This window comes from Podarcis liolepis (genome assembly GCF_965112155.1).
Source record: "Podarcis liolepis genome assembly, chromosome: 1".
In the NCBI taxonomy this organism is placed as follows: Eukaryota; Metazoa; Chordata; class Lepidosauria; order Squamata; family Lacertidae; genus Podarcis; species Podarcis liolepis.
This window is the reverse complement of record NC_139554.1, coordinates 117,643,492-117,668,537: the sequence shown is the minus strand read 5'-3', so window position 1 is coordinate 117,668,537 and position 25,046 is coordinate 117,643,492. Positions and strand designations below refer to the sequence as shown.

The following is a 25,046-nucleotide window of genomic DNA, read 5'->3' as shown; positions in this document are numbered from 1 at the left end:
GAAATAAAGTTTCATGAAAACATCAGTAAAAATAGGAGTTTTAAAATGTTACACAAAAGTAAACCTTTAGAAATGGGACTGGTGGTTTACCAGGCCTGGAATTTGGGAGAATCTGACAGCTGGCACAGAATCACAGATTTTTTTTAAAGCAAGTTTCTGATCTCATGATTGCAGGTGTGTTAATATGCAGGCGTTCTACACAAAAGGCCCCACCTTCTAAGGGGTCGAGAGCTCATGCCTTGCAAGTTGCTCCTCCATATATTTCAATGTCTGCTCCAAATCATACCTCGCTAGCATCCTTCGCTAACACATACGGGCAAAAGATTAGCAATTACGATTTCCCTTGTGAAATGCATGGGATATAATTTTCAGATGCTAAAAATAAAAACCCCGAAAGGCATGACAGCAGGAGTCAGAGGTAAGTCCAAATGAGTAAACTGGCATTATCCATTTATCACACGCATGTCTATCTGTCTCCTAAGCAGAGGATGTTGTGGGAGGGTGCCAAGCACAAAGAGTTCCAGCTTCTTGACAGGTGGCTGTGCTAACCATCAGATTAAAAGCATACAAGATTAATTCAAAGGACAGGCTCTATGAATGGTTAGTAGCCTTAGCAGTAAAGAACAGAATCTCCATGTTGAGGAGGTAGTTCTCCAATTTACCAAATGCCAGCCAAACTGCAGGTGGTGGCGGTGGTCTCTTTCTGTCTTATTTTCGAGTTTCTTTAGGGAATCTGTTTGACACTCTCTTTTCTACAGCTGCCTCTCCTTGCCACAAATTGCTACTGAAGGTCCGAGAACCCAGTGGAATGGCGTCCGATCCAGCAAAAGAGGGCCAAGGCCAGAATTGAAAACCAGAATGTTCCTGTGCACAGATGGGGCTCTTTAGATCCCAGCTGGAGGACTGGATCAGATGTCACTGGATCCCCCATTCAGCAAGGTAATTTTTGACACACAATTATAATCTACATGCAATGGTTGACCTTTTTTCTCTTTTGGAATCAACAGAAAAATGCAAGATTTGTATTTGCATTATTTAAGTAAACCAGTAACTGGGGAGGGGAGAGAATCACTCCCATAATTAAGTACTCGTGTGCATAAATTGGAGCATGGGACTTGTTGAGAGAATTTCTGGTGCAGAATGTTCATTTACTGATATCCTCTGCATTCACATCACGTTTTGTGCTAATGAAATCTCAAATTTTGCATTCAGAATCTATCACGGGAACTTAAACGATGGTTCTAAGGTGGTCATTGCAGTTTTGCTAGTTCACAATGACAAATACACACTAAAATTAGATGGCATTAATGACAACAGCGTATGGGAAACTGATTCAAAGCACTTTTGGCCTCTCTAGAAGGAGAAGCACTGACAAATGCTAAAGGATGAAATTAATTGTTTCATCCGCTTAGTCCTGCTGGAATATCAAAATTGATTTCAGAAATAGTCAAGAAACTTTAAATATTTACTACTACAATCTGGAATTTGTCTGTTTTCATGGGTAATTAGTAAATTTAGTTAGGAGTACTCAAAAGAAAAATCAAGAATATGTATGAGAGTCTGAGAGCAAGATTTTCAGGAAATTATTACTTTTAGTATCTTACATTTTATAGTATGACCAATTTAATATATACGCAATGCAAATGATACTTTGCATTTACTTTCAAATTTATTTATTGACATACATGAATTGAAATATCGTGTGCTATTTAAAAAACACCTTAACACAAATTTTGTTACAATTTGCCTCAACGTTATCTCTTGACCTTAACGCTGAAGCAAAATCCATCTCGAGGTTGATTACATCATATTCTAGCAGAATGTATACCTTGAGTCCATGAATATTACCTTGGCTTCATTGCTCACAACAGGCTTCACTGGGAACTGTACTTCAGTGGCTTTTAATATTGTATTTTCTTGAAGTATATCTTGTTGGGACTGGTTATGACCAAATGGCTGGAGAAAGGGAAAAGTTCAGACGGTGATTGCTAAATGTCCAAATATCAGTAAAAGAAATCAGCAACATCACCTTTTTTATTCTAAAATTATTCCACTTAAAAAGAAGTTCTCCTTGTTGGGAAAACGCAAATGGTGGAGGCTGAAGAACCATACCTACTTCCAGAAATGGTTCCCCCCCCCTTCAAAATGACCACGTTGAAGATGTACTGAAATGCACTAGAAAACTTTACGTTTAAGGGTTTGTTTTTACCTTTCGACCATATAGACACTGGAAAAAGATTACTCCAACTGACCACACATCCACTTTGTTAGAAATTTTGGGTGGCTCTTTGCCCACAACAAAGCACTCTGGAGGCAAATACCTGATAGAAAAAATAGAAACTCAGTCACTGAAAACAGACACTTTAAGAACATTCCCCCTCCAGAAGCAGGCTGATTTTGGGAAGTATTTATGAGAGATACAGATTGCCAAGAATCTATGGCTTTCTCACATTCTTCTATTTGTTCCAGGATTATTATTTTTTAATAGATTTACGTGGTATTGGTCAATTCACATGATAACCTGTTAAGCTCATGGACTCCCTTTACTTATGCACTCTGATTTTCAAACACTTCCCAGTTTGGGCAAAACACTGTTTGTCGTTACATCTCAACTGACAAGCTGTGATTTGTGTCTGCTCTACAAACCAGGATTGGAACCCCACTTCAAAAATGGCTTCCAGTTCTGGTTTGGATAAGGTAAAGGGAGCCCTGACCATTAGGTCCAGTCATGGAGGACTCTGGGGTTGCGGCGCTCATCTCGCTTTATTGGCCAAGGGAGCCGGCGTACAGCTTCCGGATCATGTGGCCAGCATGACTAAGCCGCTTCTGGCGAACCAGAGCAGCGCACGGAAATGCCGTTTACCTTCCCACCGGAGCGGTACCTATTTACCTACTTACACTTTGACGTGCTTTTGAACTGTTAGGTTGGCAGGAGCTGGGACTGAGCAACGGGAACTCACCCCGTCGCGGGGATTCGAACCACCGACCTTCTGATCGGCAAGTCCTAGGCTCAGTGGTTTAACCTACAGTGCCACCCACATCTGGTTTGGATAGCAAGCACAAATCACAGTTAGCCACTTTAGGTGAAACAGATTATGGTATGCCAAACCAGGAAGTTATGGAACAGAATAAAAAAAAGTGAGGAGCCTGAATTTCGGACCAGATGACTGTAGTGTGGTTTAAGCTGTCTTGAAAGCAGACATGTTAGGTTAGAAATTCCTAAACACATATAAGCAAACATATACTACTCAATAAACAGAAATAATTCATTCACTATAATCTACATTGGAAAGATGCTGTTTCTGATAATAATAAAGTACATAACAATTCCCATATTTCCAGTAGAAACCTTAACTACGGTACCAGATATTTTTTTTAAAACCCTACATTTCTGCCACTATCCCCTTCTTCCATTAGTGACCAATACTGTATGTTAAACTACACCAAGTTTGCACTAAATGAAGGTGATCATTTCTCAGCTAGAAACCAGACAATAAAACCTTGATGATAATAATTAATAAAAGAATTGAAGATTAAATAACTACTAATCTCCATGCATTAGAGAAGATTAATTCTGTAGAAGGAATTCAACACAGCGCTACAGCAATTGCTCCAGCAGTACAAACATTTCAGCTCGCCAGGCAGAACTATCCCCCCTGCTCCCCTTAGGATTCTCCTGACCCCACAAATGCAAGTTGTTGGGACCTGGGTGGAAAGTCCCATTGCACTAGCAGAAGCCATTGTGCGGGCTTTTTCACTAGTGGGACTCGAGGGTTGAATCCAGACTTCTACCGTCAGGTTATAAGCTCAAATAACCAACGACAGCACATTCTTTCCATCAACTACATCCGCCGGCGGAGGTTCACAAACAGTTCTCACACAAGTAAGAAATACATTTGCCAAATGGGAAATAATAATATTACCAGTAAGTCCCAGCCCCTTGTGAAGTTAAGTCCATTCCATCCACACCATAGCTATCGTCATCCATTATTTTAGACAGCCCAAAGTCCGTAATTTTTATTTCTCCACATGCTGTTCCATCTACCAAAAGGATGTTTCCTATCAAGAGGGAGAGAGTTTGTTAAAATAACCAAGTCTACCCCCAGCAGTGGTTCACAATTTTTCCATTGTGTTTAAATGAAGACATTATAGAACAGAAACACCCTAGTTATAGGCACATCTATGGTTCATTCATTTATTATTATATTTATTATATTATTATTATATATTTCCTCCAAGGGGCTCAAGGGGCTGCGTATGGTTCCGACTTCCTCATATATTCACAGAACTGCCCCATCCTGTGAGCAGAGGCAGTTGTGTCTCAACAATCTCTTGGAGAATTTGAGCCATGGATTTTCAAAGGACAGCTACAGTTTGGTTAAAGTTAATTCTTCCCAAGTTTTCATAATGCAGTTGTACCTTGGAAGTTGAAAGGAATCCGTTCCAGAAGTCCATTTGACTTCCAAAACATTCGGAAACCAAAATGCGGCTTCTGATTGGCTGCAGGAAGCTCCTGCAGCCAATCAGAAGCCGCGGAAGCCCCGTCGGACGTTCGGGTTCCAAAGAACATTCACAAACCGAAACACTCACTTCCAGGTTTGTGGCGTTGGGCAGCCAAAACGTCTGAGTACCAAGGCATTCTGGATCCAAGGTATGACTGTACTGTGCTAACTCTGCATCATGTAGATGCGTCAGATCTTTGTGTGTTCTCTGCAATGCTGGCTCTTTCAGTATTTTCCCAGTACTATCCCATTTGCCTTAGCTAAGCTTGGACTTCTAAAGCTGCCTGAACGCTTTTTCATTTACCGAATAAAAAAATGTATTAGGTAGTAATCTACACAAGAGTAAGACTCAAAAACTGGGTGAAAGAGGCATGTGTGCAGTATTATTTACCTGCATATTCAAATGAAAAATACCTAATTAACTATACTTCTGGTTTACTGAAGGCAAATCATGCATGTGATTGCATGTGAGGTTTTGCACCTCATTATAAAGTCTGTGAGGTCAAGCGCATGGCACAAGGAGCTAAACGCTGCAGATATAAAATTGTACACATATCAAACATATACTTCAAGCCACATTCAAAGATGATGTTTTATTGCTACTTCAATCCATTTCTAATTATAATTAAGCACACACAGTGGCTTAAGATTCAAGAAAATCCCATTGAAGCCAAATTCATACAGAATATGGAAGACATCCATCGAAATAGCTCAGTGTAGAAGCCAAAACATTAAGTAGCGAGGTGAGGGGGCAGAGTGCGCAAATTTGCCTTCAAAGCAAAGAGCAGAAAAGAGAGAATAGGTTTGTGAGGCTAGAAAAAAGAAGAGTGTGATTAAATGAAGCAGTGTGATAAAACTAAATTCACATTTTTGTTAAGGATTAGAGACAACAGAGATTACAAGAGACACCTCTCCTGTATCCCAAGCACTCATACCACAAAAGAAAATCAAGGCCAATGTGAACTCAGATGGGTTTAATAAAGAAAGACAGAGGCAGACGCTACACTAGTTAAGAATTAAGAGAAGAATGTGTTTTAGAGATATATAATATACAATGTATGATGTTTGACCCCCCCCCCAATTCTTATTTACCTGGTTTAAGATCATAGTGTATTATAGGTGGCCTAATCTCATTGAGATATCGCAGTGCATTTACTATTTGCATTACAATGGACCTAGCTTCTTTTTCTGTCATTAGTTTATGTTGCTTGAGATAGAAATCTAAATCGTTGCCTTCACAATATTCTAATACTGTACAAAACCTAGAAAGGGAAAAAATAAAAGTTAGATAAGGAAACAAAGGCTATTTAATTATTCAAGCATACAATGGAAATAGGAACATCATTTCTTTGCATTGATTGCACATTTTCACTTAACTTTTATTTATGGTTTTCATTTGTATACATTTCAATAGTTTTAAAAAAATTGTAACATTTCAAACAATCGACTTCCTTCCTCCTCTTTCTGCAGTTCCTTCAATTTCTTTTATCATTTCCTGCATATCCTAAATTAACTTATCCTTCTATTTATTTCTTTTAATTCTATATTCTTTTTAAAACAGCAGGTTATTACAATAATCCCTGCCAATGTCTTTAGCTGTTTCCAATTGTTTGTAAATATTCAATAAACCATGTCCATTCTTTTATAAAAAAGTTTGTTATCTTGATTTCTTAATTCTTCCAGTAAGTTTTGCTTTCCTCTTGGGAATTACAGGGGTAGAACTACCTAAACAGTACAGAAACATATTTACGTATGCAACAACAGCTGCAAGAATGTTACTTGCCCAGAAATTGAAAAAAAGAAGACGAGGTCCCAAGGAGAGAAGAATTGATACAAAAACTTTTTGGAATACAGTGGTACCTCGGGTTGAGTACTTAATTCGTTCCAGAGGTCCGTTCTTAACCTGAAACTGTTCTTAACCTGAAGCACCACTTTAGCTAATGGGGCCTCCTGCTGCCGCTGCGCCACCAGAGCACAATTTCTGTTCTCATCCTGAAGCAAAGTTCTTAAACTGAAGCACTTTTTTTAGGTTAGCGGAGTCTGTAACCTGGAGCGCATGTAACCCGAGGTACCACTGTATGCACAAATGGAGAAATCACATTTTCACTTTACAAAAGAAACTGGAACCATCTACAATGGTACCTTGGTTGTCGAACTTAATCATTTCTTCGAAAACCAAGGCGCTTCCTGCACTCAATCGGAAGCAGAGTTGGACATTCGGTTTCTGAAAAACGTTCACAAACTGCGTCGTTCGGGAGCCAAATTGTTCGGGAGTCAAGCCGTTCGACAACCAAGGTACCACTGTACTTGAACAATAATCAATGCCACAGCATTCAGAACATCATACTAGAGAAAATACTGAGCCACTGAGGCCAAACACCATGAAATTTAAACCTTACTTATGTCCAACCAAAAATGTTCCTGAAGGGTGGTCTTAATTTCTAACTCGTGTGTGTGTGTGTGTGTGTGTGTGTGTGTGTGAGAGAGAGAGAGAGAGAGAGAGAGAGAGAGAGAGAGAGAGACAGACTTACGTATCTGTATCCAGGGAAAAGTAGTCATAGAGTTTTACTATCCTTGGATGATCAAGTTCTTTGTGTATTCTATACTCTCTGCAGGCGTGCCTAGAAGACATAGGTAAAATAATCACGACCACCAGAACAGCTTTAATTTGTTACAAAGACCCCCCAAAAAGTGTTTTCTTGAAACGCTTACTTATGGTAGTTTTCCTTTTTCTCATCTCTCCAGCTTTTGTTAAGCTGGTGTATCTTCACAGCGGCGTATCTTTGCTCATAGAGATCAAAAGCCTGCAAGGAAGGTTGGGGGGGGGGGAGTAGTAGAAAGAGATTTTGTAAAATACGAGTCACAGAGAACTGTATTTATTAACATTTCAATATAGCTTGAGAGTGCAATACATCATATCTGGCCCAATACTGGGGAAAAAACCCTTGAATTTTTAATTGACTGTTTTCTCAGAAGCTTTTCAGAAGCCAACATACTATTGTTAATGGTCTCAGAAGAGTCAGATAATTTGTCTGGCACCTTTCTAATTTTTGCTTATTTCAACAACCAGGACACTGTACATAATCTGCCTTTGGGGCCAAATAAACTGCCCTCCCTATCACTCCTACACATTGAGAGATGGCCTGGTTACCTGCTCTTAAACTATCTCCTAGTCTGAACATTCACTTCAAACAGAGTGATCGGTACTCGTGCATTTACTAATTCAAGATACTAAAAAGCAGTTGTCATAAAGAATAAATACTGCTTATTATTAATTGGCCCACAAGCTTTTCCTTGATCGTTCCCAGATCAAATACTCAAAGCAGGTAAACATTATTTAAAATTTACAGATGTGTAACCTCCCACAGTCTATGAGAAGGCAACAAAGGCAGAACATGAATGCAACATGAATGCAACTCTTCTGCTTTTGCTCTAAAGCAACTGGTATTCACAGGCAGCCTGGAATGAGTGTACAACTATCCTGATGGGATTGCTTGATTCTCCTTGAATTTGTCTAATCCCCTTTTAGTCACCACATCTTGTCTTGGCAGATTGCATAGTTTAAGTATCCACCACGACGTACTATTTCCTTTTGTCTCTTCGGTGCCTCCCGTCATTCAGCTTCACTGGATAATGCTTGGTCCTCCTCTATCTTTATGAAAGAGCATGCATAAAATCCTAAAGACCTCAAATATTTTCCTGACACAACCTTTTCAAAGCCCCAACCATTGTAACCATTCCTCACAGGAGAGTTGCCCCAGTGCCCTGACCATTTTGGTCACCCCTTTTCTGACTGATTCAGACTGCAGAGGAACCCACACTATAATACAGTGGTACCTCGGGTTAAGTACTTAATTCATTCCGGAGGTCCGTTCCTACCCTGAAACTGTTCTTAACCTGAAGCACCACTTTAGCTAATGGGGCCTCCAGCTGCCGCTGCGCGATTTCTGTTCTCATCCTGAAGCAAAGTTCTTAACCTGAGGTAATATTTCTGGGTTAGTGGAGTCTGTAACTTGAAGTGTATGTAACCTGAAGCGTATGTAATCCGAGGTACCACTGTAGCCTGGTTCACGTGATATGGTAGGTAAACCAAACTATAGTTTACCAGGATTGCGGGTTCCTGGAGAGGCCCTCACAGTCATTTTGCTCTTCCTCCTGCACTGTGGTAAGCCAAGCCAAGGTTTGGCTTAGTGCGTCATCCAAACTGGTTAAGCTCTCTCCTCGCCAATGGCAAGCTATAGACAAGATCTGGTTTACTGCAATGTGCAGACCAAGGGCACCAGCTGCCTTCACACGTGTTCTTAGCATTATGGGAACATGTTTCAGCAAGCTGAGCGCTCCTTCACAACCATCTCAGCACAACTGTAAGGGGTCACCAAGCTTCAGTTTCAAATAACCTGCAGTTTAGCATGTCGCTCAAACTCTAAACTGTGGTTAATCTTAACTATGTTTCGTTGAAACTAACCTCCCTCGTAACACTAAACCATGGGAAATCTAAGCCGTTCAAATGAGGCCCATATTTCTGAAGAAAAATTACACACAGTTTTCAAATGTATGTACAGATCACTTAAAGCAGGCACGTCCAACAGGTAGATCATGATTTACCGGTAGATTACTGGACGTTTGTGGTAGATCACTGGCTCCCCACCCCCCAAAGAAGCTGGAGAACTTTGGCTCCCCTAAAAAGTTAAACATTTTTGACCTTCTCCCTAAAACTCTAAACTGTGGTTAATCTTAACTATGTTTCGTTGAAACTAGCCTCCCTTGTAACACTAAACCATGGGAACTCTAAACCGTTCAAACGAGGCCCATATTTCTGAAGAAAAATTACACAGAGTTTTCAAATGTATGTACAGATCACTTAAAAAAAAAGCAGGCACCAGCTTAGAAAAGGCATTCTGCCTTCTCTATGCTTATTCCAATACAGTGGTACCTCAGGTTAAGTACTTAATTTGTTCCGGAGGTCCGTTCGTAACCTGAAACTGTTCTTAACCTGAAGCACCACTTTAGCTAATGGGGCCTCCTGCTGCTGCCGCACCGCCGGAGCACGATTTCTGTTCTCATACTGAAGCAAAGTTCTTAACCCGAGGTACTATTTCTGGTTTAGCAGAGTCTGTAACCCAAAGTGTATGTAACCCGAGGTACCACTGTACAGCTCTTTGCAACCAAAGCTTGAGCTGAAAGGTTTGGGTATTCTCTGGACACACATTGACTTTTATATTTTTCTATCCTGCTACCAGTTTTAGTTGTTCAGGAAAACCTGGAGAGGTTATTTTTATACTTTTAAGTTGATATAGTTTTGTTGTTTAAAATGTTTTTCAGTGAATTGGTTCTAGAGAGGGTCACCTATGTCGGTAGCCATACGTTTAAAAAATAAATAAATATTACCAGCAAAGAAGAGGACATTACCTTATATACTTCACTAAATCCACCTCGACCAAGTAAATGAAGTAACAAATATCGCTCGTTTAACGTAGGATGATCCTTGAACCTTATTATTTAAAAAAAGAAGGAAGAACATTGGTCAATGAGAAAGGCAAGTACTTAATTTTAATACTAATTATTTTTGTGTATACAAAAAAAATAAAAAACTGAAGTGCAGTGTTTCATCCTTATAGTTCTGGATCATAGCAGTACTGATTCAACTTAAAATACATTCGTTGTTGTTGTTGTTGTTGTTATAAGTGTACTGCTTGTATAAAAACAAAAACAGGTTTTGCAGAGTTGAGGCATGGATATCTGTGTGTCATTTATTCCAGAGTGAAGTGGAGAAGAGTAAGTATGCAAGATTAAAATCTAGTGCCTTACTGAGAATTATCTTCATTGTTTATTCTTTTGAGCTCTCGTATGTGAAGATTTCTAACTCTTTCCAGACGTTCAAGTTCTGCTTGTATTTCAGCTTCTTCCTGCAAATCAAAACAAATAATTTATGAAATCTCAAGGTTTGTTGGTTTGTTTACTTTTTATCCCTCTCTCAGCTGATAACCAGGGAATTGTTTGTTTCAGGATCTCAACATTTGAAAGAGAAATTGAAAGACATACACCTAATTTCAAGCCTCTAGTTGATGTATTCCATTTTTTTCTTGCAACAATGGGGATAGTACCCAAGCAAACAGTTTCATAACTGAACAAGTTCAAAAACATTTGTGCCTGCCTGGTCATGTAGAGGTGAATGATATGTATAAATGATATGTATGTGGAGGCAGGTGATGTGTATAAAAGATAAGCAGAAAATTAGGCTACAAAACCATTTTCATATTTGAGAATTTATCAAATTGGCTCTTCAATAAGAAAAACCTCCTTTAAGCCAATGTATCTGGTAAAAGGTAAAGGTAAAGGTAAAGGGGCCCCTGACCATTTGTCGACGCTGGGGTTGCGGCGCTCATCTCGCTTTATTGGCCGAGGGAGCCGGCGTACAGCTTCTGGGTCATGTGGCCAGCAGGACTAAGCCGCTTCTGGCGAACCAGAGCAGCACACGGAAACGCCGCTTACCTTCCTGCCGGAGCAGTACCTATTTATCTACTTGCACTTTGACGTGCTTTTGAACTGCTAAGTTGGCAGGAGCAGGGACCGAGCAATGGGAGCTCACCCCATTGCAGGGATTCGAACCGCCGACCTTCTGATTGGCAAGTCCTAGGCTCTGTGGTTTAACCCACAGCGCCACTCACATCCCTAATGTATCTGGTAGAGGACATTAAATCAGTTTAGAGACTGACTATAAGGTATACACACACATACAAAATTTGAACAAGTTATTTACATTTAAAAATAGAAGTTTGAATTTAAAGAAATATTTTACTTTTAAAAATCACTCTTTATCTACTCTCTTATGGGATAGCATTTTTCTTAGAGTTGAAAGAGCAACAAAACAGATGGCAGTGTTTTTCCTGAAGAATGTTCTTCTGCATAATACCTTCCTTAGCAAACTACAAGCTTCCACTGTCCAAAAAGGAGCAGTACTCTTAAAAAAGGTCAATCAAGCTGATCTTATTAACTGAACAATAAGTTTACCACTGCTAATTTTTAAGAAGTACAAGTACTGAGTATACAGTGTAGTGGTGTGTCCCAAAAAATGCAGATTACTGACTTTATAATATTAACTGACACATTCTTATAGCAACTGTTAATATTACCAACGTGTAACTTATGTATACCTTCCTCTTGTCATTCAAAATGACAGCATGGAATTTAGATTAAAAACTAGAATCATAGAGTTGGAATAGACCACAAGGGCCATCGAGTCCAACCCCCTGCCAAGCAGGAAACACTAGACATTTAACAGAATGGCTATTCTTCATGGTATAATGCAAGACACAAAATACTGAAGTTTTCACAAGCGATGCAAAATCACCATACACCTTTCAGTTTAAAAGTGACATACGACTTTTGACTATCTGAGCAGCTCTGTATAGTATTTTAAAGCATGCTCCTTCTACAGGCATGGGTCTTTCAATCTTAAACAGCTTAATTGGATCATATCTATAACCAATGGGGTAGAGTCTATGGTTACAGTACTGTGTGATCAGAAAAAAGATCCAGTTTAAACATACCTTTTTGAGATGTCCTAATCTAAGCTTGAAAATTTCTTCTTGCTCATGGTATTCTGCTAGTGTTAGCCTGCAGGAATTACCATAGATAACAAACCATTTTAATCCAAAGTTGCACACAAAAAGTCACAGTACATGTTACTAAAAGTTGAATGGGGGAAAAACCGTATTTTATTTTCAATTCATAACACAGAAAGCCAATTCCTCCAGCATCTTGTAGAATCAGCTACATTCTGAATGACCAGAAGGTTAATGTGGAACAAAATGTTCTGATACCAAAATTGTATCCACACTCCTACCTAAAAGATACAGGGAGGTATCAAAGAACAGTGTAATTCCCGTAACTCCTCTTTGGTGTTTGAATCAAACGCAGCTGATATTGCAGTATGTGCTAAATGCTACTGGTCGACAAGGCATCTTATATTAGGATGACAAAGAGATATTAGGTATTTGTAATAATGTGGGACTGCACATTTAGAATAAAGTGCAAAGTCATGTTGCATTTATAGGAATGAGCAACAGATTACACGGTGATGTTCTTAAATAGAAAGGGTACTTGATGCCAGAAGAGTCTGAATTATTGACGTCCTAGATTCAGCAAGTACCAGTCTGGGACCCAAGCTTTAGTATTCATTGGAACACCTACATATCTTACACCACTTTGCCGACTCTAAACCAAAATAAGCATCATATACAAAAATCAGTTCCCTCCCTTGTCATAACTAAAATACAGAACACAGAGGGCAGGCTTTGGAAATGGCCCTATAGAGCTCTGTGGGATAAAACAAGCAAGCTGCAATTAACAACACTTTTGGAAGACACACATCGTTGGAACACACACACCCCAAGCCACAACACCAGGGCCACTACAAGCAGGGAGAAAAATTTAGTTTTCCAACTTTCTGAATGACTACAAACAGGTGGTTGTGGCACCATCATGACAAATACTCAATACATAATTAGAAAAGAAGTATGAACTTACAATTGTGGTAAATTGGGTCTAACAAACGGATCGTTTTCTGCTCCATTGACAGCTTTGTTTTTCCTCTGCTTAGGTTCTGAATTGGCAGAGGGCGCCTGAGAATTATTTGTAGCAGGAGGTTTTCGCTTTGCCAGAAGTTTTCTTTGCCTCTCTATATCTTCCCTTTGTTGATTTACCCACTCCTGTTGCCTGCAAACCCAAAGCATTGTTTTAAGATGATTTTCAGACTTGATTTTTTTTTTAAAACATGTTTTAACTCTTGTGGATTTAAGCTGATTCCCTAAAGCAGGAGTGGAGAACCTCTAGTCTGTGGGCCAAATTTGACCTGGCACAGGTCACAGGCCCCCAAATATTCTCCACATCTCCATTATAGTGATACCCTGGTTTACAACCATAATCTGTTCCGGAGGTCCGGTTGTAAACCAAAGCAGGTTATAACCCAAGGCATGCTTTCGCCAATGGGGCCTCCAAAAAAAAGGGGGGGGATTTGTAATCCAAAAAAAGGGACATGCACTTCTGGGTTTGACGTGGTTGCAATCCATAGAATCATAGAATCATAGAATCATAGAGTTGGAAGAGACCACAAGGGCCATCGAGTCCAACCCCCTGCCAAGCAGGAAACACCATCAGAGCACTCCTGACATATGGTTGTCAAGCCTCTGCTTAAAGACCTCCAAAGTAGGAGAATCCACCACACTCCTTGGCAGCAAATTCCACTGTCGAACAGCTCTTACTGTCAGGAAGTTCTTCCTAATGTTTAGGTGGAATCTTCTTTCTTGTAGTTTGGATCCATTGCTCCGTGTCCGCTTCTCTGGAGCAGCAGAAAACAACCTTTCTCCCTCCTCTATGTGACATCCTTTTATATATTTGAACATGGCTATCATATCACCCCTTAACCTCCTCTTCTCCAGGCTAAACATGCCCAGCTCCCTTAGCCGTTCCTCATAAGGCATCGTTTCCAGGCCTTTGACCATTTTGGTTGCCCTCCTCTGGACACGTTCCAGTTTGTCAGTGTCCTTCTTGAATTGTGGTGCCCAAAATGGTTGTAATCCAAAATCCAAAATGGTTGTAATCCAAAACGGTTGCAAACCAAGGTACCACTGTATAGGCCATGTTTTCTTCATTCAAATAACTGAATTACAAGACGAATAGTTCCAGAAGCTTGGTTAAAAAAAGAATTTGTGCAAGACACATGTAAGATGTAGAATCCAACATGCAAAGTAATCAGGGTTCTCTGACATGCGTGCCAACTTCAAGAGGCATCCCAAGCCATCTTCTTAACTATGGCTTAGTAACATTACAACAGAGGGACAACACATGACATCCTTCTATTCAAACCATGAAATTAAAACACAAGAATTCTACTTTTCTTCACTCTGATTCTACCTATACACCTTCTCAGTCATTCCCTTCTCTGCCAAGTCTCTGCTAAATTATGTTACTGAGGCGACTATTTTACCAGCAACTACAGGCTCTCCCTCTCCTATTCCCTATTTTATGCTAGTGGAAGTGCAGTCAAGTCAACTAGGTTCTCATTTACTTGTCGCTGCTCCTTTATGGTAAACAAGCACACCAATAGCTCAAAGTACTTCATATATTGTAGATGCATGGGTCAAGCTGAGAGTCATTAATCTACATATTCTAAAAGTCTGCTTTGTTTTCAAGACTCACTGAGAAACTCATGCAAACCTACTCATGTGTTTGCTTTCCAAATCACCAAATGTAAGAAATTCAACAGACAACTGATTAAGTCAATTCTCTACTGTATTCTGGGATTCCCCCCCCTTCTTTTTTTAAAAAGCCTGAATACCATGATGTGTGTAAAAAGTAATCCCAAAGCTGGCAGTTTTACATAAAAACACCCACTCCTTGGAGCTAGTAATTACGAACAATTTAAAAACACAATATTGACTAACTTCACAAGATTCTGAAATGCGAAGCCATCTGTCCACTGTTCGGTAAACGATGCACCGTGTCGAACAGTCGTAAAATGCCCAAGGCGTAATCTGTCTTGCATACTCTTCTCTCTGCTTGCCAGCTTTTCTTGTGTGCTCTAAGGAAATCAAAAATATCACCAGTTAAGTTTAGAGCCCTTCCTTCTCAGCAACGGATTTTTGCCACAGGAAATGCAACACTGACGCTTATTTTGTTGCGCAAGGATCCAAGATACCTTCCTTCAAGGCTTCCATTTTGTGAGGGTATTGCATTTTCCTCAGCAAGGGGGGGGGGAGAGAGAAGCAGCTCACCACCCACCCAGTTAGCACATCAGCTGAGATTGCTAACGCCAAGCAGAATGCAGCTGCTTGCGTATCTTTGCGAGTGCCTTACTGGTTTGTGCTTGTGGTATCAAGCAAGGCAAATACGAGAGCGCTGAAAGCTGAAACCTTCTGCATTCTTTATTAAAGGCTCCTCCTGTTCCTGGAAAAAAAGACTGTATTCTGGACAGGTTTGCTACTCTCAAAGGAGGCGAGGAAAGAGTGCTATTTCCACTTTGCATCAGAAGGGGGGGGGGCTCTTCCAGTTTTCTAAATAGTTCCCAATTAAGCCTCTTTTATAATGACTCTCCCTCATACCAGCTTGGAATTTGATCCCAGGACCCAGGGATCTATTTCTGTGTTTAAATACAGCACCATCAGGGTAGTAGTTCTTCTACCTCTTCTTACATATGACCACAACAACCTCCTCTTGTCCGTTAATTCATCTCCTCATTTCATCCTGGAGGGAAGATCTACCTATGAGACAAATCCATACATCTGTCCCCACCTTACACAGTGCCTCTCTCTTGCTGTGTGGGAATCAACCCAGAGAAGCAGTTTCCTGCACTGCTACAGTAAGAAGGGGACACAGGTATCTGACCCACCTTGCTGCTGACTGGATCGGGTTTTTACTGAAATGACACAAACTGCAGCTCATGCCGTTGCAGTTTAACCTGATTTACAGGATTAGGATGACAAAGTATTCTTCACTGTGGATACTGAACAAAAATATATATTTAAAAATCCAACTTACTTTTTCAATCAAAAGCTTCTTGCTCATTGAAATGCATTTGTTTAATCTTTCTTTGTATTTTTCAAGTAGCTTTTGTTGTTCGTCTATTTGTCGTCGTAGGTCACAATTAGCCTAAGAATCAAATGAAATTGTATTTGTAACCAGTGGGGCCCTGCGATAAAATGCTGCAAGGCCGAAAGCTTCTGGAATAGGGTCTCAGCTGTCCTATTCCATCCTCCATCTCCATTTCTCATTTATTCTCCATCCATTCCACACACACACACACACACACACACACACACACAGCATTCCAGGCTCAGTCCTCATTGGCCTGTTTTGGAGTTCTCCGCAGCATAGGTTGGGTGACACACTTGTGTCCAAATTCCAGCTATATTAAAATATTTCACTTTTCCATTCATATCTTTGGGCAACTCTCCTTTCCATTTCTGATTAAAGTAGCTTTCAAGTGTGAACCAGGAAGTGACCTAATGAGGTGGTACATTCTAACTTTCTTAAAATCTCTCTGTGTGTCTTCTTTCCTCCTCCTTTTCCAGCTACTCAGTTCCCCTCCCAACCTAATCATCTCCCACCCACCTTGCTCAGTCAGATCTATACCACTGAATTCTTAGGGCTTTTTTCCTAAAGATTTTTTGAGCATGAACAAATCACAAATACAGGAAGAGGAGTGCCAATTATAAATTGTATACATATAGACCCAAAGCCGTGCCTTCTCTTTCTCTAGGTATTAAAAATATGTTATCAGTCCATTCCCCACCCCCCAAAAAAAGATTCCTAGAGTTTGGAGGATACAGTATTATAAGTACGTTGGCAAGAATACATTTATATGTCTTTCTGATAGCTTAAGTCAAATGCAATACAAGTAATTTGCCATTTTAAAAGCAGTGTAAGTAACCCTATATTTCTCTCTTAATCTTACCGTTATCGTACTTACCCTGAGCAAATCATCTATACGACCTTCCTTCTTTTCCAGGTCTTGGTTTTTATTACTTTCAAGTGCAGTTAATTTCAACATTGTGAGATCAGTCTACATTAAAGAAAATAAATAGTAGGGAAGTGGAAAGCAAATATTTATCAAATTCCATCTAAGTTCCATCAGAATGCAGCCTTTTAATTTACCACTAACTTATTCAGCTTAGGCAAAATAGCAAATACTGTCAGAAGCCTGAAGAGCGGCAGCTCTAAATTCTTCCCTTTCTTAGAAGAAGGAAATGAGCAATATGCCTTTTGTATAATCCAGATTGTGCTGAACTGGGTGGATACATGACTCAAGAGAAGAGGCAGCACCGGTCACAGTCATGCCAGGTTGCACAAATGGCTATGCCACCTTTCTGTTTTGAGTCCTGCAAGTTAAAAGAGAAAACCATAGCGAGGAACACCTCACCTGGCACACACTTCCGCTGCTTCACAAGCATTCTGGACCTAAGGGAATTTGTTAAATTGCAACACAGAGAGCCAATGTGGTGCCCACAAGGTGTTCTGAACTACAACTCCCTGTCGGAATGCAGAAGGCTGGGAGGCCAGCTGGCAAGCCCCAGCTGGACCGTCTCCTTCTAGTCTTCCTGCTTCGAAGACCATTGGCAGCTGTTCCGATGTAAATCAGCGACCCGGGCTTTAAAGCCAGGGCACACTATCAGCACAGTGAACTGCGCACACAGAATAGGCGTGAGGCTTGTAGAAGCATACCACAACTACAGATTTATTAATCATAAATCAGGACAAAGAAACATGTCGTCTCTTTCGTCGCCTCAGAGAGTACAGGGAAAAAGCAAAAGCTATATACAACGGAAGTTCCCAGCAAGCTGTGCTGGAATGTAAACAGACATGTGACACGTAACAATTCCACACGTCTGCTCCTTAAGGTGAAATGGAAATGTCAACACTCCCATGTTCCCTGCCTATTGCTCTTGCTGACTGGGGTTGGTTGATGGGGGCTAGAGTTCAAAACCTAGAGGGCACCAGGTCGGCCAACTCTGTACAATTGGACTACAGTTCAGTGGTAGAACACATACTTTGGAGGAGCTAGAAACCGAACCCTTCCACAGGCAGAGACGGCTGTGAAAGAATCCCAACTAAAAGCCTCGACAGCTGCTGCTTGCTAGTCAGTGTGGACAACACAACTAAATGGAGAAATTGTCTGAATCAGCACAACGCAGCTTACATTCCTGTGAAGTTTTAGTTTGTTATTTTTATGTGGGTGGCGCTGTGGTCTAAACCACTGAGCCTAGGGCTTGCCGATCAGAAGGTTGGCGGTTCGAATCCCCGCAACGGGGTGAGCTCCCGTTGCTCTGTCCCAGCTCCTGCCAACCTAGCAGTTTGAAAGCACGTCAAAGTGCAAGTAGATAAATAGGTACTGCTCCAGCGGGAAGGTAAACGGCGTTCCCATGCGCTGCTCTGGTTTCGCCAGAAGCAGCTTAGTCATGTTGGCTACATGACCCAGAAGCTGTCTGCGGACAAACGCCGGCTCCCTAGGCCTACAGAGCAAGATAAGCGCACAACCCCAGAGTCGTCCACGACTGGACCTAACAGTCAGGGGTACCTTTACCTTTACTTTACACAGCCTTGATAAAAGTTACCTGCACCCTGCTTTTCCATTTTAATCTTGTTATTATGTATTTTGTGGTTTTTACCTTGTATTTTTATGTAGTGAACTGCCCTAAGATCTACAAAGGGCGGTATAAATTTTTTAATAATAATAACAACTCTTGTTGATGTTTTCATTTCCATCTATCAGAATCTCGAGACCTTAAATCCCAAAGCATCCATCCTGAAATTGTACTCCATATATATATTTTTGTAATCTCCCTAGGAACATCACGTGTTGTTATGCTGGGAATGGGAGTAAAATATAGAGACGAAGAATGGCTTGCTTCTATTTACTCTCAATCTTTCACTGTAACAAACACTTCAAGTTTAGCTTTAACTACGCGCCACCTTTTCTAAGTTACAAATCAGAACTAATGTGTATGCGTGTAGAATAATGAAACAGAATGGCTTCATGTATTTTCAGCATTAAGCATAGAATTACAATCCAGAGTGCTCACCTGAGTAATTTTAAATGACAACTGCTTTGGTTGTGAAACAGGGTGGTCCCCAAAAGATAACGCAGTAGGAGAAGGACTATTCTGTCGAACCTAAATGTGCACGGATAAAATATAAGATTTACATGTAACTGTAAAGCAGAAATAAGAACGAAGTAAATTGCTAAAATAAGGGAAACTGCCTGGTCAGACATTGTCCTCTTTCACCCTCCCCACACCTGAAATGCTTGGAATCCACGGTAGCCAGACCATGAATAAAAACCAGCCATTTATTTCTTCTACTAAAAGGAGTAAGTACCTACAATTGGAATACACATGACTCTTCATTCTCCAGTACTAAAAGCTACACTATTCAGATCTCAGAGGACAGAAACTTCCTCATGGTACATGAGAATATCGTCTGCAGGGAATGTTACGAAGTCACCATTTGCCTCTGCCACCAATGTCAGAACTGTCCCCAATTTATTTATTTTATAATGAACGGGGGGGGGGAAATCATTTCATGCACCTTCAGAGAAAACACCATTTCAAACGGTCTCTAAGGGGGTAGTAAGACTATCATATAAGGCAACTGCATGGATACAGCAACATAAATTGGTCTCTGAGAGACAGCACAGAACCAAGGGACCTCTGTATCTCACACCTCACCCCTTTTGCATTGGACAGGTTCAGATCCTCAGGTAGTACCAATTTATTTTTCAATAGACTTGAGACTTGTGTTTGTAAATGTGCTAATTCTTAATGGAAACATTTTTGTCCTGTATCACTATCCAAATTCTAGCAACCGGTTACTTGTCTCAGCAACTGCAGAGACTTTCCAGACAATAGGGAAGAGGCAATTAGGGGACCCACTGGTGGCTTTTGCTGCATCTTCTAATACTTTTGGTGTGCAATATTATTTCAAAGACACTCACTACAAATTACAACTTTGGAAATTAACAGCTCTTCTAAAAAAAAAAATGCTTGGAGACACTTTGTTGGTCAAGCTGTTTTAACAGGCAACAACGCATCAACTACTAGATTGTAGCTGAGACAAGGTATGTGGAAAAATATATTTCACCCCACAAATGATCAGGGAATATTCTTCCTTTAAATGGTAATGGCTGGTTAGAATTTCTATACATCTGGGGAAACCTGGACATGTCCTCTTTTGGAGGGCCAACACGCACATCCGGGTGGATTTTTACATTTTAAAGGAAATGTCTGCTCTGCATGCCGCAGTCGTGACCAACCTGAGCTGAGGCTGTCCTCTTTTTTGCTCTACAAGATATAGCAACCCTATTTGAACGCTTCGTTTCTGAAGCAACACTACACAAAAACACCAGCCTCCCTAACTGCTGCATCAGAAAGGGAACAGTTAAGCAATGGCAGACCTTACCTAGAGGTTTCTAAGAAATAATTTAATAGAATAGTCCAAGGACAAGCACGAATTGTTTCTCCCTATTTTGTGGGGACACAGCAGAAGGGGGCTCTCTCCCACCTCTGACGCAGACGCCTAGGAGAAGTATGGGGAAGAAAATTGCTCATGGCAGCGCTGTGTCTTTGCCTGGAAAGACGTGCCCCAGACACAAACCAAAATCCATTGGGGGTGGGGGGGAAGTGTCTTGAAATGTTTGGGGAAAGAGGACTGACAATCTTCCAAATATGCATAACTGAAACCCCTCTCAATTATCTTTCAGTAAAAAAAGAATTAGGAGGAAACACTCTGTTTTAAAGAAAAAGCCAACCTGTATGGGGTTTTGGTTTTTTTGTTTCTGTAAACTGAACATGCTTGTGGATTTTATATAGTTACAAGAAGGAGCAAGGGGGGGGGGAGAGAGAGGAAAACATTTCTTTTCCACCTTCATGTAATTGTTTTAATTCAACGGGATTCCCAAGAGAATCCCTCTTTGCCTACAGCAGAATTGAGGGAGAAATACCAGGGGAGTAATCCGGACCCACTGAAGACACCGTCGTTTCATTAGATTAAACGTGCAGTGGTATTTAACTGGAAGTGCTTCAATTTTCTCAGATACTAGAAGATAAAGTCTGAAGCTTTTGTCAGTACTGGAGTAGGACCGGGAACAGGGGAGAGGGAAAATTCTCCTCAGTGAGATATAGTAACTTGAGATTTAAAAATGTCTCACATTTCTCTAACCAGGTACAACTGGGTGTGCGAAATCTATTTTACCATTCTAGATTGGACCTTCACTTGCATTATCATTAACCCAGCTGACTACCTGCAGATCCCTCTCCACATGAAAAAATTTAATAGGCAATATTTTTCAAAGGAGATAAGGAGGGGGGAGTACTCTGGTTTCTCTTCAGATCGTATAAGGAGAGGGGCTGGAAATGTTCTGGCAATATTCTACCCCAGTGCTCAGCAAGACAGGGCTGCCATATGTCCAGAATTTCTTGGAAATAACTGGAATACAGCAGTCTGAAAAGTGTCTGGGCGGAAATCACTGATTTTTGACTCTTTTTTGCGATTTTGCAGGGTGGTGGGGAAGCTCAACAACTTTGGGCAAAACTAAGAAAAGCTCAACAACTTTTGTGTCCGGATTTTCAGTTTTTGAAATATGGCAACCTAACAGTAAGAACCTGTTCCCACGTTCAAATGCTCTTGCCAATTATTTCCCAAAAAGTGCAAGTGTAAGAACTGACAAATCATGGAAGTTTGACACTTTGAATAATTTTATTAGGCAACATTCAACTACATACAGGTATGTCTGCTCACACAATGGGACTTCTTTTTCCTCTCCTAGACGCTACACCTCCTACACTCCACAAAAACCTGCTCCAGAGAGTTGAAGGATAAGTCCCACCATGCAAACAGAAGTCCATTTCTCAATCACGTGAGCATCATTGGCTATCCCCCATTAAGGCCATTTAATAACTTCTAACATTACACTGTTATTTGTGAACTGGCTCCCCACCCCCCACCCCCAACATGTGGACATGCAAAAAGGAGAAACAGAAGACTCCTATCACACTGCCCGGCAAAAAAACTCAACCGCTGGTTTCTATGCAAGCATACTACCAATAAGGAGGCGAACAAAAAGTAACAATACAATAAAAGTGGTTGTTGGTGTTTTTGTGTGTGTTCTAAGGCAGGGCTGTGGAAACAGTGGCTCTCCAGATCATGTTGCACTTCCAATTCCGTCAGTCCTGGTCAAACGTTCTCTGTTCTAAGGGAACAATCTATCAAACCACTGCCTCTGCAAGACTATCATGAACATTTCTGAATCATAAGCTGATAATTATACAGAGTAAACTTACGGAAGAAGGGGCGGAATGTGAATTTTGAGGAGAGCGAATCGCAGGAGGCATTCCTCTTACTGGGCTAGACCCATTTCCACCTTGGTACTGGAAAAAAGTGAACAAATCAATTATATTCTAACAGAAATGTACTAAGCAAAATTCAGATTATGTAATCAAATGCAATACCCTTCAGAGTGATTTGCATGGGGTGTGTTGAGACAAACTTGTTTATCACAACAGCAATTCAACACTCAACAATTCTTCATTTTTATTTCTGTATAAAAACTAATTGCCCATTAACTGATGCTTGAGCAAAACTTAGTATTACTGCCATTATAACTTTAGATTTAAGGCAAAGGCGTTCACTTTTGCAGGAGCAACCTCCAGCTTGTACGTTATTAAGTTTGTACCACATCCATCCTCCTGAAAGAAGCCCAGGGCAGCAAACAAAATAACAGAACAATACTATTAAAATAAAATAAATACATATTTAAAACATTTTAAAATATCAAGGGCCTCTAGAAACAGCTAACATAGAATACATACGCAATAGCTTGTTGAGGGACACTACCCTGGAAAAGCTACCCCAGCAAGCATAGCTTAGCAACAAGCACAAATGAGAGAGAAAGTCTTTGGTAATGCTTTTGCTTCCTAACTTGCTTAATTCAATATTTTGTGAAATTCTAAGTAAATTAAGTTGAAAGCAAAAAACTAAACTGTTGAAGATGCATACAGTATTACAGTTAGGAAACCAGGGATTGTCAAATGTCACAGGAAAGGCATGCAAAATTTAACGGTAGAAAGGTTGTGCAATTCTTCCATAACTGAGAAATCTATTAAACAGTGCAGAATGCCATCGAGACTAAATATGTAAATTCAGGAAGCTGCTGACAATTTATGCACATGGTACTAAAACTGAGGATATTAGCAGCAGCCCATTTTTCTACTGATGACACCTTCTGCTCATTTGTGCTAAAAAGCACATTGTAATAGAGTCACACTTCCTACTAGGTTCCATTAGTCTCCAGTTATGACTTTATGTCTGAAGCTTTTGCACAAAAGCAATGATGGAAGAAACCTAGCAATAGCATGACTGGGTCACAAAATCCATATTCTTTTAGCTCTGTATAAATTTCCAATAGGCATATGCTGGGAGGTGAAAGGACAGCAACACTATCTGGAACTTCTAGCTCAGGGGTAGGCAACCTAAGGCCCGGGGGCTGGATGCGGCCCAATCGCCTTCTCAATCCGGCCCGAGGACGGTCCAGGAATCAGCATGTTTTTACATGAGCAGAATGTGTCCTTATTTAAAATGCATCTCTGGGTTATTTGTGGGGCATAGGAATTCGTTCAATTTTTATTTTATTTTTTTCAAAATATAGTCCAGCCCACCACACAGTCTGAGGGACAGTGGACGGGCCCATAAAGGTTGCTGACCCCTGTTCTAGCTGGAACTGTATGGTTTAAGTACAAAAAAAAGTCAAAATGCACCCCGTTTTATTCAGTTTACCACAGTTTTAGAAGACCTGCACTAGGTTCAGTGACAACCATCTTCTCCCCATCAAGGTAAATCAACATATAGTTTGAGAGGGCATTCAAAAAGGGATTAAATAAATGTTTGTTACCTTATGCACTTTGGGATGAAGAAAAGAAAAAATGTTTATATACAAAATAAAAAATAAACAACCAAATACAATAGTTTATATCCCTCAGAAAAAGCTACATTTGATGTATGAAACAGAAACAGCGTAACTAGAATATAGTGAAATCATAGCACTTACTTCAAAATAGTCACTAATTTTGTGCCCACGTGCACCAATGTTTTTCCCTGAAAAATAAAATCATCATCAAAAAGATTAGAGAGACAAAAAAAAGCATAATTTCTGCTGTGCGATATGTAGGCTGTAAGGTATTGTTTAATTTTAGCTTCTCACAGATTCCCGTTAGTTTGGCAAGTGCTTTCGTTTCCTTACATTAATCTTTTAGGAATGTCTAAACAATCACTTTTTCAAAGACTATATGGACCAACCTTATTTCTCCAGATTTATAGTTAGTTACTACTGAAAAGTCCCATTGCTTTCAGCGGACTTATTCGTGACTAATGTTTGCTGAATCTTGGATAATCAGGACCATGATAGCCATGTAACTCCAACCAAGACCTAGTGAACTCAACAGAACTTACTTCTGAGCTGACATGTACAAGATCGCACTGGTAGTCACGTTAGGTTGTGTTTTTTTTGCAGTAAACAAGGCCTTTTAAACACCTTATGGTTGCAGATTGATTGCGGCCTGAGGATTTGTAAGTAAGAGCCTACTTATCTGTGTTCTTATCCTAATTCCACAGACTGAATAATTAATAGGACTGATTTAGTCAGCAAAAGACATTTGAGCAGTTGTATGACCATTGTAGTAACAAGGAAACACAGCAACTTATATCCATTTACCATTCTGAGCTGCTTGATCCTGATGGATCAGCGCAAGACCTTAAAGACCAACCACCATAGTTTGAAAACAAATCTAGAAGATAAAGGTACCCCAAATCCCAGAAAGATAAAAGTTTAAAGCTAAGAACATGTGCACTGGTGCCTTAACATCCCTGGCCAAAAGTCGACTGAAATAAAGTGGCCATATGGCTCTTTGAACGCACACCAAACACTCTGATGCGTCTCCAAGGAATGGAAAAGACAGGCAACTTTCTGAACACTCTCTACATATAAATATGGTATAG

General features: G+C 40.3%; 1 protein-coding gene across 5 annotated transcripts in view; it reads right to left on the bottom strand.

Moving 5' to 3' along the window:
• TLK1 (tousled like kinase 1) overlaps positions 1–25,046 on the bottom strand; it is a 69,256-nt gene that overhangs the window by 2,548 nt on the left and 41,662 nt on the right. For all 5 annotated transcript variants that reach the window (XM_083468301.1, XM_083468303.1, XM_083468302.1 and 2 more), the window contains 16 exons: positions 24,100–24,146; positions 22,337–22,423; positions 19,082–19,171; positions 16,972–17,064; positions 16,041–16,151; positions 14,948–15,084; positions 13,032–13,220; positions 12,053–12,119; positions 10,311–10,408; positions 9,912–9,993; positions 7,215–7,306; positions 7,034–7,123; positions 5,595–5,764; positions 3,924–4,059; positions 2,210–2,321; positions 1,849–1,956 (listed from right to left, as the gene is read on the bottom strand). In XM_083468301.1, the coding sequence (XP_083324427.1) occupies positions 1,849–1,956; positions 2,210–2,321; positions 3,924–4,059; positions 5,595–5,764; positions 7,034–7,123; positions 7,215–7,306; positions 9,912–9,993; positions 10,311–10,408; positions 12,053–12,119; positions 13,032–13,220; positions 14,948–15,084; positions 16,041–16,151; positions 16,972–17,064; positions 19,082–19,171; positions 22,337–22,423; positions 24,100–24,146 (1,709 nt within the window). The remainder of the gene's footprint in view (positions 1–1,848; positions 1,957–2,209; positions 2,322–3,923; positions 4,060–5,594; positions 5,765–7,033; positions 7,124–7,214; positions 7,307–9,911; positions 9,994–10,310; positions 10,409–12,052; positions 12,120–13,031; positions 13,221–14,947; positions 15,085–16,040; positions 16,152–16,971; positions 17,065–19,081; positions 19,172–22,336; positions 22,424–24,099; positions 24,147–25,046) is intronic.